Below are 13,991 nucleotides of genomic sequence, written 5' to 3'. Positions count from 1 at the left end.
TTTATTCAAAATTTTGAAAATTACCTAGTTAACCTATAAACTCCACATAATAATGGTTTAAAATCAAAACAACAAGCGGAGATCAACTTGTTCTCTGTTTAATTTTTATAAATTATGTGCCAGAGGTTATATATAGGTAATTATTCTGGGACTTCTATGCATCAATAATTCTCTGAATACGAGCTATTATATTATTTTTAGGTAAATTGCCTCATGCATACTCGTCAAAGATACATTTTTAATGTTATAAATAAATAATTTTAATATTTTTATTTATCATCTCGATATTTGTCAATTGACAAGTAGCAAGTTATTCTTTTATATATTCTTATTAGATATAAATATATCTTAAAAATATGCATGAAATACTACTATTGGGATTGTTTTTACGAATAATCAAGTGATCTTTATAGGTCAAGATTTGGTGAGTTATATCTCACTTTAAGACTACGAAAGGCTTGTATTTTGTTATTATGTATATTTTATATTTAATAGATGCCGTTCGAATGATAATGAATCTTAGCAGATTTATAGTCGCCGTATAATATCCATCAATATTTTATAATTGTACTGAATCTTGCCACACGAACATCATAATTTAATTTTACGAACTTGTTCTAAATTTCTCTATACATTACAGATTAAAAACAGCAATTAATATCTTGTCATTTCAATATTAGAGGTAAATATAAGAGTCAGTATTGAACATTTTATTCGTATTATGCTAATTGTATACATATCTTTCTGCTTTACATGCCATTTTCGATTCAATTTCATTTAGACTTTTATTTTTTTTATACAAAGATCTTTTTTAGTCTTGCAAATTTGTCAATTGAAAAAAGTAAATAAAATGAAATTGCTTAAAATTTTTATTCTTAATATTTGCTTCATTAAAATCAAATTCATCGTTTGCCAAAGAAGATATTCAATAAGCGAGTACGCATTTAACCTATTTAAAGTATTGAAATTAATTTTCTACACATAAAATATTAGTTACTTCTAATTTAATTTTTATTTTTCGTCTCTAATAAATCATTTCTCAATCTCTCAAGATTTTCATTCATGATCATCAAAGCCTTTTTAACAAGATAAAGTGGGTCAAGCACTAGACTTTCTACAGTGAAAATAAAATGATTACTTTTTCTACCTAAGAAAACTTTATCTTCAAATTCTTTATGTCTAAACACTTCTCTACTTACAGAATCTTTTCTTGGTTCTGACACGACTGCTTTAATTCTATCTTCTTCTTTTACCAAATTAATTACGCCTGGACTAAAACACTTTTGTAATTTTTCGGCTTCTTCGTCATAAATGTCTTTTATCTCAATAATGGGCATAAGCCTGTAAGTCGCAGGACAAACGGGACTCCATTTGGCATGTACACTGCCGACATTCTTACAAGCCACCATTTCTAATTCTATGGCCTGTCTTGGTGCTAATTTCGCTATGGGTATGTCCTTAATTATCTCTACATGGGGATCTCCTTCTTTTTGTATATAAATTATATCATTAGACGTTATATTAAGAACTTCAGTTGTGTCATTAATTTTTTTCAATTCAAACTGAAGCTCTTCGATCTCCAGTTCGGGACTGACGTCTAAGGGAATTAGACCAAGTCGATGAGCTAAAAATTCATCAGGAAGTACACTTGTATTATTTATAATAGAAACTTTATCAATAGCGAATGTAGGGATTTCATTTATTAGAATTCGTCTTATTGCATTCGCTACTGAACAGTCAACTCCTATTAAATCAAATTCTAGAAATAATTTCTCTTTTTTAATTATTTCTACTTTGATATTGTCTAGCATTTCTTTATATGTTTGAGTTTGTGATTGGTGAATATCCACTAGTGTCTCATGTTCGAGCTTATAGAATTTTGACATTTACAAATAACGGGTAGAAAAATGTAAATTTTTAACGTATGTTTCAATTCTTTATACGAAAAAAAATGAAATATTTATAGGGACTAAAAAATATTATAACTGACAATTAAGATTTATAACGGAATTTTATAGTACAACTTTAAAATATTCTAACTGACATTTAAGTTTAAAAAAAATAACACAACGGACATAAAAGATTTTTATTGTAAACAATAAAATAATTTTGTAAATTTGTCAAAGGGGGCAAATTAAGTCGTGTTAAATTAATAATCTTTTTTATTATTTTCTTCTGTTTTTAATTTAGTCAAATAATCTTCGAGAATTTCTATTATTTTTTTTCGATCTCCGTTACAAGTGTCAATTTTACTAAAGAATTCTTCAATATTGAAAACTTGATCTAAAACAATCACATTTCTTTGTTCCCAGACCTTTTCAAGATCTTGAAATTTCTTGAGTATCATTGGATATTTGACAGCTTCTACTTTAGATTTCGCAAAATTTTCAATAATAAATTGTCTAAATCCACTTTTTAAATTCATTGAATCTTCATCATAATTTTTATCTGTTTGTAAAATCTCATTTACAAGATACATCAATACAAGCTTATGATGAAGACTAGACTCCTTATAAACATAAGAAAACACTTCTAATATATTTTTATATTCCTTTTTAAATATCTTTATGTACGTGCCCAAGGATCTAATTTGTTCTTCCGTTACCGTTAATTGTTTTAACGATTTTAAAAAATAATCTTTAGAAAACAAATACATAAGGGGCTAGTGAAATAATAATAAAATGATGCACCAAACAAATATAAAGATCAAATGTTTCAATCAATTAATCAAAAAAAAAACCAATAAAAAATTTAAGATTATTTCTAATTTTTTTATGAAAAAAAATATCCCTTAGATGGCTTCTAAAGTCGAATTGTATTTTCAAGTTGGTACAACGATAGTAGACCCAGAATACCATACAAACTATATTATAAAAAAATTACTGGGTAGAGGGGCATATGCTCAATGTTATCTTATAGAACAAGATGATGGAGAAACTTTTGCTATGAAAATAGTTAAATTGAAGGAAATTAAAAGCAAAAAAGTGCACGAAAAACTCAAATCTGAGATTGAAATACACATGAAATTAAATCATGAAAATGTGGTGAAAATGTATAGACATTTTAAGAATGAAGACTACATTTTTATGGTCTTAGAATTGTGCGAACGAGGTGGATTAGATTCTCTTTTAAAACGAAATGGTAAACTTAAAGAAAGATACGTTATTAATTTCGTAAAACAAATCATTAATGGTCTTTTATATTTGCACAACGATGTTCACGTAGTTCATAGAGACTTGAAACTAGGAAATCTTTTTTTAGATTCAAAAATGAATATAAAAATCGGCGATTTTGGTCTATCCGCCTTAATCAAAGAAGGCGAGCGTAAAATTACAATGTGTGGTACTCCAAATTATATTGCGCCAGAAGTTTTATTTGGTAAAGAAGGAGGACATTCATATGAAGTAGACATTTGGTCATTGGGTGTTATAATCTACACATTATTAATTGGTGTTCCGCCTTTTCAAAAGAAAAATGTAGAAGAAATTTACAAAGAAATAAAAAGAAATAACTATATTTATCCAGAAGATTGCGATCTTTCTAGTGAAGCCATTGATTTGATAAATTCAATTTTGACACTCGATCCAATGGAAAGACCTGGTTTAGAAGAAATTTTACAGCACAAATTTTTAAATAAAAGAGAACATTTTTTGTTAAGAATTTACAGAAACATAATAACAAACAAATATAAAGAAACTAATGTCACCAAAGATTATGTGCTATATAGCATTCCAATTAATAAATTAAAAGGAATAGGTTATGTGTTAAAATCTGGACTATGTGGATTTTATTTTAATGATAAAAAAAATATAATGTTAAAAAAACGTAGTATAATTTTTATTCAGACCGAAGTAATTGACGGTAAGAAAACTTTTTTAAGAGAAGAACATTTTATAGAAAACATTCCCGAAGACATAATGCCATGTTATCGTGTCCTGAAATATTTTATAGATACTTTTGTCCATGATTTTGAGTATTTGGACTGTGAACCATCATTTATTATGAAAATAAGAAAAATAAAAAATGGACTGTTGTTTGTTATGGCAGACAGCACATTAATTTTTGATTTTACAAATGAAATAAGAATCATTATTGCTTGTGATGGGGAAATTGTTGAATGTTTGAAGAAATATAAACCAATAACATTTGATGTAAAACTCAAAGATGAATGTATTGAAATTATCAAGAGCTGTCTTGGGAGCAAATAATGTAAAAATAAAAAAAATACAACTTAAAAATTTTTACCTATTGAAAAAAAAAAATATATTAGGATCTTATTAGTCTAATGTAATGACTTGTACCAAGTCATTACATTATTTTATTTATTATTTATTGTATCTCGTTTCATATTGTGTCACATCATTTTAATGTAAAACAATAATAATTAATTCATTGTAAATAAAAAAATGGATGAGGTCAAAAGGTTAATTCATTATTATCAAACATTGAAAACTAAAATTGAATTCATAAGAAACTATTTTGAATGCCTCGACGTCGTATTTAAGAAGTCCTCAGATGTTTTATCTCGCGCGACTCAACTTCCAAGGGACACTGAATGGAATGACACGAATTTATTAAACTTAGTAGAATTAAGCGCCAAGCAAAAGGAAATGTTTGACCATGCTTCAAATTCCTATATCGAGCTATTTAAAGAATTAAATGATCTAGAAAATCAAGTAAATGAAGAAATTTTACATATTGAAACTAACCTATCAAAAGTTATTGAACAGGAAGAGCAAAAAAATAAAGAACTAGAAAAGGCAAAAATAGCACATTTAGAAAGTTGGATCATGAATAAAGATCCTTGGATTACAGATATTTGTCTCAAAACAGCCATTAAAAATATGTACAATTAGGGTGAAGGATACTTTAGACCCCCCCCCTTTGAAGCGCTTCAATTTTTTTTTCGAACCCCAAAATTGAAGTGCAAAAAAAAAGAGGAGCAAGAAAGGGACAAAAATTACTTAGTACTTATGATATTAAAAACAATAAATAAACATATGCTCTTATACAAAAATTAATTTTAGATTTATTTATAATAACCATTTGAAGTATTGTGTCTTTTTGCCCTTCTTATTTTTTCAATTTTTTTTAAGTGTTGGTTTATTATGAAAGTAGATTTTTGAAGAAAATCTACTTTAATAATAAACCAACACTTAAAATTATAAATATTATTTATATAAGAAAATTTAAATAAATGTTCAACGATCTATACAGATTGTTAAATCAAAAAATTTAATTTAAATATGTTAAGTTATTTAGAATTATATAGTTTTATGGTTATATTCTTTTTTTAAATTAAATTTCGAATACAAATATATATTTATTTGGTGTTTTTACTGTTTGAAGATGCAAGTAATTTGAGTACTAATGATTGCTTCTCGTTTATTTTGCACTTCGTTTTTGGGGTTCAAAATTATAAAGTGAACACTCTCAGAGGGGAGCGTTTTTGTCCCCAATTCTAAAAAATCAGAAGGGCAAAAAATGCTTATTGGTTTATATTATTGTAAAAACTTGTATTAAAATATAATTGTGTACATAAATATATATTTATTTATTGTTTTTAATGTCATAAGTGCTTAGTAATTTTTGTCCCTTTCTTGCTCCTCTTTTTTTTTGCACTTCAATTTTGGGGTTCGAAAAAAAAATTGAAGCGCTTCAAAGGGGGGGGTCTAAAGTACCCCACCTCCGTACAATTATAAAGAAAATAATGATTTTGTGATAAGTGGAATGAAATCGATGTACACTGATAAATTTCTAAATATTCAAGACTTGTACACGCAGTTACTAAATAAATTTTGTAAGGAGCAAAAGGTTTTGTACTCGGACCTGTCAGAAATTTCTCATTTGAAATTTAGCATATCTCATAATACTGAAAAGTACTATGACGTTTCTTCAGAAAATGGTAAGGAGGTAAACGAGTCAAAAATAATTAACGCGTATGAAGAAATAATGCAAAATATGAATATTGATTTAAGTAAAAAAGATATAAATATTTATAAAAATATTGAACCTATAAAATACGGCATGTATAAAATTAAAAGAGGTCTGACAAGAGAATGGAGCATTGTTTTTGTATCTGTGACTAGATCCAAATTTATACACTTTTTTCAAATTTTTAATTTAAATAAAATTTGCCAAAAATATTCTAATTTATTAAATAAATTACAAAATTCTAACAACAAATCCATTGTATCAATTTTTGATAGTAAAAAGAATTTGTTAAATGAATTTGATGAGAAAAATCTTCTTCTGCTTGGGGATGAAATCCGAGACAATATTGATAAATTGATTAATAGTCTTATTATAACAATAAATCTAAAAGATAAAATAATTAATTTAGAAAAGGATAAGAAATTAATAACGGTAAATGAAAAAGAGCAAAATGGAATTTCAAGCTTATTTGGGCTAAATGAACTTAAAATCAAGTCATTTACCTTGTCTAGTTGTTATGAATTATATTTTAGTATGAAAAAAAATCTGGAACCTGAAAAATCAAATATAACTGAAAATGAAGAAATATCAGCCCCACTGGAAATCAGTAAAAATATTGTTGTTAAAATTGAAGAAGAAAATCCATGGACAAAATAAACCTTAAAAATAATATAACTTTAAATTTCTCATAAAAAATAAATTGATAATTTTTTAACATTTGTTTACACAAAAAAATCGACCCTAAAAATGAATAGGAAAATTAAAATTGTTGAACAACTTAAAAAACCAAGTGAAAAGGCCTACTATGGCACAGCAGGTTATAGGAGTAACACAGATGATCTTGTAAATATTATATGTAGGTCATCATTTATCGCATACCTTAGATCTGCATCTTTCGCAGGAAAGCGCATAGGAATTATGATCACTGCTAGTCATAACCCGATAGATTATAACGGCGTAAAATTTATAGACCATAATGGAAATATGCTAGATAAATCATGGGAAAAGTGTAGCGATGACTTGGTAAATTGTGAAGATAAAGATTTTCACAATAATTTGAATAAAATTCTAAGAAAAAATAGCAATCTTTGCGATATTAACGATGGTATTACAGGACATGTAGTTATAGGCAGAGATACTAGAGTGTCGGGTGGTTTTATTTCCGATAAAATAAAAGAAGTTTTGGCACAAGTAGACTGTATTATAGAGGATTATGGAGAAGTGAGTACACCACAAATGCATTTTCTAATTAGAAAGTCAAATGAATCAAATTCATTAGTTGATAAAAGCGCCTACCTAAACCATCTCTTAGACAATCTTTCTCAACTAAAAAATTTAACACAAATTGATACACCAATATTAGCAGATACCGCGAACGGAATTGTAGAACAAAATATTCTCGATGATTTTAATATTCAAATTATTAATGACGAAAGTGGAATATTAAATGAAAAATGTGGAGCGGATTTCGTGAACACGCAAAAAAAATTGCCAATTTTAAAATATGATTTTAAATCTTCTAAAAATCATCAATTGTTTGCTAGTTTCGACGGAGACGCCGATCGTCTAATACTTTTTACTTTAAAAAATGGGTTTGAAATGTTGGACGGCGATGCGCAAGCCATTATCTTGTCAAAATATTTCACAAAACTTTTAGAAAAGACAGAAATAAAGTTAAAAATGGGCGTAATATTGTCCTTTTATAGTAACGGAGGTTGTTTAAGTTCTTTAAAAAAAGTTGAAACTGAAATGGTACAAACAGGTGTAAAAAATTTTGTCAAAGCGGCAAAAAAATATGACATAGGAATTTATTTCGAGCCCAATGGACATGGTAGCGTAATATTTTCAAATTTGGCTATAAAGGCCTTTTCTTCCGGGAATACGTTTGAGCATAGAATTCTACAGATATTGTCCAACCTATTTGATCCAAATATTGGCGATGCTTTAGCTAATCTTCTGGTTTTAAAGTCTATTATAGATGATACAACAGACTTAAAAAATTATAATGAAAATGGATCGAGGCTTCTAGCAGTGAGAATAAAAAATAAAAATGTGATCACTACTAATGAACAAAACAAAGTTATTACCCCAGGAAATTTACAAGAAAAAATTAATGAAGAGGTAGAAAAATCCCAAGGACGTGGATTTGTTCGACCATCTGGAACTGAAGATTTGGTACGCGTTTACGCGGAATGTGCAAACCAAAAAGATGCTGATATATTGGCTCTTAAAATTGCGCAACATGTGTATGATATATGTGATGGAATAGGTAAACACCCAGAAATTGACTATTCCAAAAAATAAATGAATTCGAATATATATATTTTTTTATTGTTAACTACTTTTTCTTCCCTTGTTGATGGACACACCTAAAGAAAATGAAAATATTATTGAATTACATATAAAACCAGAAACAATGACGGATGAAGAATTAGAAGGTATATATGCTTATGCAGACAAGAGAAAAAGAATTACTTGGACACAGGAAGAACTGGAAACATTGAAAAAAGGAATAAAAAAATTTGGTAAAGGAAAATGGAAAGAAATTCTAGAATTTTACAAAGATGACTTTAGACCAGAAAGAAGAATGAAAGATTTGTGTGATAAATATAGATGTGTAGAAAATGGACCAACAGGCGCCAAACATCCACATAAATTTTTTTGGGAGGTTGACAATGAAAGTAATCCTATATGTGTAAATGGGGAAAAGGTACTATATAAATGTAAACATCCCCATCAAGCAGCAAGATATTGCGCTTTTTCTAAAAGTTTTAAGGAAAATGTTAATATTATTATAAGAATCGCTTATGAAGAAAACGAAAAGTTATGGATACACATTTATGTGGCCAGATACAATAATGGGTCAGCTAAGCGTAAATCTATAAACGTAAGAAAATTAGCAGGGCAAAGTCCATACCGTAGAGATGGTATGTAGATCAATAGAAACTAATTTAATAAACCATATAACATTTCATCTTTTTTTTGTTAGCAAATTTTTTAGCAAAATTGTAAAAAAATTACAAAAATCGCGAAATAAAAAGGGAAACATCGAATTCCGATCGTAAAAAAAGGTGTCGTTGAGAATTTGGTTTGATTAACTTGAAACATCAAAATTTTCACGTTTAGTGATATTTGTAAACGTTTTAAATAGTTAAAAGCATAACTTTTTAAAATTTTTTACTTAATAAAATAAACCTTTGACTTATAGATTGTATCAATAAAACTTAATATAGTCGATTTTCATACCCAAGAGATTTTACTTATTTTAAAAATCATTAAAAAATTTTACAGTCGGGATTTAAAAAGCCAACGTACTTGATCAAATTTCAGGACTAAAAGATTTTTGACATTTGTTTTTTAATAAGTACAATTGATCTTTAACTTAGTTATACAAACAATATCATTTTTAAAAACAAAAAAATATCACTTGAAGTCAATGTTTAATTATTATATAACCATATTCATGAATGTGAACGTATATATTGCTACTAGCTAAAGAATGTCCTAATCGAAAAATAATTTTTTACTACATTTTTCATTTTAGTTCTGATTTTCTCCTATAATTAACCTAATTTAAAAATCAGAGAAAGAGGTTTTGTGGAATGTAAAAATACCCTTATGCTAATATCAAGCGGTAAAAATTATTTTAAAACACTTTCAAGCTATATTTGTTGCCATTTTGTTTTTTCGACTTTAATATTTATGTGTTTATGTTTTTTCAGTTTTATAGACAGAGGTTGAAATTAGAAAAATCGACTTTGAAAATTTTCTTAAGTATGTTTTATCGAATAAAATTTTTTAAAAAATATTAGAAAATTTTCTACCAGAAGTACGCACAATAATAACTATCAAGTCTTTTCATTAAGTGCATTTTTAGTATATAAATAGTCAAATAAGCCTACAAAAATTAAGATTGAAACCTACAAAAAAGAGCTTAAAGATTAAATTAACCTCTTATATTTTGAAAGTAGATAGATAGGTAACTATCATTAATAATTGTCGCGCGCCCAACGAGCGACCGCGCCCAGTGCGCGACCGGATTTTTTCCTAATTTTTTTAACCTAACAGAATTTTTAACATTTGAAATTTGTAATTATACAAGTTATGTATTCTGTATGTTAACTGTTTATGATTATTCAACTATCTTTTTATGACCCCTACATAAATTTTCAACACGTGGGATTCGAACCTACGACCTTCAAAGTAACAATTGACCATAACAACCACTGTGCCAAGCTGGTTGACTAAAATATTTTGCAAATAATTATAGTACAGATTCATCATTTTAAAAAAAATTTTTTCTTTACCCTCTATGAAAGAAGTAAAAGACCAAGTTGAGTATGATCGGCTTGTCCAAATACTCAAAGGGGATGAGGTTAGCCTAGAATGTGACAAACATTTAAAATATAGGCTAAAGAAGAAATCCCAAAGTTTTATTCTTGTGGATAACATTCTTTTCTTGAAGGATGTGGGGGGCTGGCACAAAAGAGTATTTGTAAGTACTATGGTCCAAGCTATGAAAATAGAGGTCCAAGGACTTCATCGGCAGCATCATTATGGCGCGAACCGTCTCTATGATAAGTGTAAGGAACAATACTTCAGTATACCTAGGTGTATTGTAAGGGAGGTTTGCAGTGAATGCAATATATGCATGACAGCACAACCTCTTAAAACAAAAGAAAAGTTCAAGCACATCGTCGCTAAAAGACCCTTTGAAAGATTTATTATTGATCTTGTTGATATGAGGACTTATAGTGATGAAAATGATGGTTTTAGTTGGATACTCACAGCAATAGATGTATTTTCTAAATATGCTTTTATCTCTGCTTTGAAAACTAAAACCGCCGCTGAAGTCGTATCACGGTTAGAATACAAATTTCAAACGTTAGGCTTTCCTGCTATACTTCAATGCGACAACGGCAAAGAGTTTAAAAATGAAACATTAGTTGAATTTTGTAAACAAAATAAAATAATGCTTATTCATGGCAGACCTCGTCATCCCCAGAGTCAAGGACAAGTCGAGAGGTTTAATCAAACCCTTACTCGCTACCTGCAAAAACATCTTTGCGAAAAAGGTTTTAACAATAAGAACTGGCTAGCGGTCATTAATACAGTTGTTTATGACTATAATACCGCTGTACATTCTGCTACAAAGAAGTCTCCCTATAAGTTATGGTACGGAAGCCTTGGATACAATACATGTCTAAGGGAGAATGATGATGATTGCACTGATGAGGATGAAACAACTGTAAACACGATTACAGGAAGTGATGCAGTATGTAATGAAAAATATTTGGCTCGATTGGACAGAAAATGTGTTCATAATTCCATCAACGATTTTTCTATTGGAGATTTAGTGGTTGTAAAAAAAGATTTCGACACTAATACGAAAACAAAAAAACTAAAATTGAGTTCTTTTTATAGTGAACCACGGGAAGTAATAGAAATTTTATCGAATAACCGATTAAGGTTAAAATACGAAGGTAAGGAGGAAATTATATCAATGAATCTGGTTAAAAAATTAAATAAATGAGCCTTGAGATAAATTTTACTATTTGTTTTACTATAAATTTTAGTTGTTTACGATCTTTTTATATAATTTATACATTGAAAACTACATTTAATGTTTTATTCATGAAAATTGTATGTTTTTGAATTAAGAAAGTTATCTGTTTAAAAAGATATCACTAAGCCCGTTTTTTTAAATATAATTTATTTTATAATATATATATGATGTGCGTTATTTTAAAGAATAAAGTGTAAAAATGCAAATACCAACGTACTAGAAATATAATTTTCAAATGACCTTCGTAGACTATTTATTGAACGGGCGTCTAAAATGTAATCTTTACACAGCTATGGGTACCTAATTAACTAAAATGAATTTTTGTGAACTCAAATTTAGGTATTTTTTCTAAAACTTTATATTTGAGCACAACATCTTATTTTTATTTTTTTAATTTATTTTTCCAAGATAATCAAAACTTGTGTTAAGAGTTTTTAATGTAATAAAAAATTACTTTAGTTTATATATAAATGTTTCTTTTAATTTATTTTTATTGTTTATAAAAATTCTTATAAATTGAAGTTTAATTAAATTCTAAGAATCTTCTAAGCTGATCTATAAAAATCAAACCATAAAAATAGAGCTAATTAAGCATTATGAAAAGAAATAATTGAATACAATGTACCCTTAAATTTGTAATTTTTTTATGTATATGCATATAAATAAATAGCTTAATGAGTTATCCGTTAGATCTCTTTGTTATAATCTTAATGCGCTTATAAAATTAAAAAAAGCTTAACCCAATTTGACAAAAATCTACCTTTAATTTAAAAAATCTTGTATTTTGTTTATGTTCATGATGTAAGTGGGCGTTAGTAAAGTGTTACTACAAAAATAAGATCTTTTTGTATATAACCTTGTTAATAATACACTTTTAATCCTCAATTCTGAAGTTAGATTGAACATACAATATGTTTATGTAAAATTTCTTCACGAATTCTTCCGGTCGCGCACTGGGCGCGGTCGCGCGCCGGGCGCGCGACAATAATTATAATAACTCAACGAAATATATTAACACTTTTTTCATAAAATTCTTATATTTTATGTAAATGAATACTTAAGATTTTGTTTGTTTTTCTTTTTTTGCGTCAGTTATTAATTAACGATTTAATCTAATTTACAATTTGACACAGAGATAAACAAAACAGCTCAAATATTATATTTGTATACACATTGCATTGCAAATCATAATACTAAAGTATATTTCTTATTTAAATTTTGACATATTCTAGAGGAAAAAATACCTCTTTTTTTATTTAAAACTTTTGCTTTTGTGTGTTAAATTTTTATTCAAAATAAAAATTAAATATTTTTAATGATAATCACATCATATGTGTCATACATGTGCATTTGTTTAACCTCTTATTTTTTTTAACCCTTTTAATGGCCAGACTAACTAAAGAAGAAAATAATGAAGAACTTGAGAAAAATTACCAAATATTAGCAGACGAAGATATAGTGGATTTATACGCATACAAAAAAAAACGAACAGCGGTAAAATGGACCCAGGGAGAAGTAGAGGCTTTAAAAAGAGGGTTAAAAAAATTTGGTATGGGAAATTGGACTAAAATCTTAAATGATGAAAGAGATGCTTATAATCCGTTGAGAAGAACTGTGGATTTAAAAGATAAAGCACGATCAATGGATGATTGGGTTAATTGTAAAAAAAAAGAAATTAGAGATTTTTATGAAGTCGACGCAGACAATAACCCAATACTTGTAAAAGGAGAGAAAGTAATCTATAGATGTAGAGTTCCTTTTGTTGCGGCATCTAAATTTGCTAAACATAAAAATTATACGGGCGAAGGGAATATTATTTTTAGAATCGCTTTTGAGGAATTGGGGAAGAAATGGGTACACGTTTATTCGGCTAAATATGTTAACGATCCAAATTGCGCAAAATCTATAAAACTAAATAAAATTTGGGGGGAAAGTCCGAATCGTAGAGAAGGCCGATGAAAAGAGCCTGCAGTAAATATCTCCATCTTTATATATTTTTTATTAAAAAATTTAAAATTTTTTTTGATCTTCTTTTCTGTGCTTTAATATTAAAAATAACTTTTTTATTAACACGTTGGCTGTCAGGGCTATTTTAAAATTTCCCGTTCAGTCACTTCCCCATTTTTTAAATTTACCCAAAAGATAAATATTAAAAAAAAATTTATTAATCAAATAGACATTTTACTCTTAACAAATTAAATCCTTTGATTTTATTCTTTTATAGTTTTTTGCAAAGCAAAGTCGTCAAATCTATCAATTGCTATACTTGCAGCATTAAACATACAACCTAATTGTTCTATTAATTACTTATGATTTTTGGCAAAAATCAAAGAAAATTGCATCAAGTAAAGTGCGCGAAGTTGATCCGAACAAGAAAATTTGCGTCATCCATATGGATGGTGTGTCTTTCAACGTGTTGTTACAATATAAAATTTTGTAATTTTTAATAATTATGTTGCGTAAACAATAATGTTAATTTCTTGTTAAAATG

At 27.8% G+C, this 13,991-nt stretch overlaps 7 protein-coding genes across 7 annotated transcripts; 5 read left to right on the top strand and 2 right to left on the bottom strand.

Annotated features, from left to right (window-relative positions):
* Positions 1-1,004: 1,004 nt before the first annotated feature.
* VNE69_06148 (DNA-directed RNA polymerases I and III subunit RPAC1) lies at positions 1,005-1,886 on the bottom strand (the record flags this gene model as incomplete). Its single annotated transcript, XM_065473902.1, has 1 exon — positions 1,005-1,886. One exon carries the CDS (start codon positions 1,884-1,886, stop codon positions 1,005-1,007), a length of 882 nt encoding a protein of 293 aa, XP_065329974.1.
* A 263-nt stretch (positions 1,887-2,149) lies between these two features.
* VNE69_06147 (regulation of nuclear pre-mRNA domain-containing protein) lies at positions 2,150-2,656 on the bottom strand (the record flags this gene model as incomplete). The annotated part of the gene is made up of 1 exon (XM_065473901.1): positions 2,150-2,656. One exon carries the CDS (start codon positions 2,654-2,656, stop codon positions 2,150-2,152), a length of 507 nt encoding a protein of 168 aa, XP_065329973.1.
* Positions 2,657-2,795: 139 nt separating this feature from the next.
* Positions 2,796-4,208, top strand: VNE69_06146 (PLK serine/threonine-protein kinase; the record flags this gene model as incomplete). Its single annotated transcript, XM_065473900.1, has 1 exon — positions 2,796-4,208. The coding sequence occupies one exon, from the start codon at positions 2,796-2,798 to the stop codon at positions 4,206-4,208; it is 1,413 nt and encodes a 470-aa protein (XP_065329972.1).
* Positions 4,209-4,406: 198 nt separating this feature from the next.
* Positions 4,407-6,591, top strand: VNE69_06145 (coiled-coil Arf-GAP ANK repeat and PH domain-containing protein; the record flags this gene model as incomplete). The annotated part of the gene is made up of 2 exons (XM_065473899.1): positions 4,407-4,846; positions 5,679-6,591. The coding sequence occupies 2 exons, from the start codon at positions 4,407-4,409 to the stop codon at positions 6,589-6,591; spliced, it is 1,353 nt and encodes a 450-aa protein (XP_065329971.1).
* Positions 6,592-6,681: 90 nt separating this feature from the next.
* VNE69_06144 (phosphoacetlyglucosamine mutase) lies at positions 6,682-8,238 on the top strand (the record flags this gene model as incomplete). The annotated part of the gene is made up of 1 exon (XM_065473898.1): positions 6,682-8,238. One exon carries the CDS (start codon positions 6,682-6,684, stop codon positions 8,236-8,238), a length of 1,557 nt encoding a protein of 518 aa, XP_065329970.1.
* A 55-nt stretch (positions 8,239-8,293) lies between these two features.
* On the top strand, positions 8,294-8,869 carry VNE69_06143 (myb-like DNA-binding domain-containing protein; the record flags this gene model as incomplete). Its single annotated transcript, XM_065473897.1, has 1 exon — positions 8,294-8,869. The coding sequence occupies one exon, from the start codon at positions 8,294-8,296 to the stop codon at positions 8,867-8,869; it is 576 nt and encodes a 191-aa protein (XP_065329969.1).
* Positions 8,870-12,883: 4,014 nt separating this feature from the next.
* VNE69_06142 (myb-like DNA-binding domain-containing protein) lies at positions 12,884-13,459 on the top strand (the record flags this gene model as incomplete). The annotated part of the gene is made up of 1 exon (XM_065473896.1): positions 12,884-13,459. One exon carries the CDS (start codon positions 12,884-12,886, stop codon positions 13,457-13,459), a length of 576 nt encoding a protein of 191 aa, XP_065329968.1.
* Between the last annotated feature and the right edge of the window lie 532 nt (positions 13,460-13,991).

The sequence above is a fragment of the Vairimorpha necatrix genome, chromosome 6 (assembly GCF_036630325.1).
Source record: "Vairimorpha necatrix chromosome 6, complete sequence".
Lineage (NCBI taxonomy): Eukaryota > Fungi > Microsporidia > Nosematidae > Vairimorpha > Vairimorpha necatrix.
The sequence above is the reverse complement of the archived record's forward strand: the minus strand, read 5'-3'. Positions and strand labels throughout refer to the sequence as shown.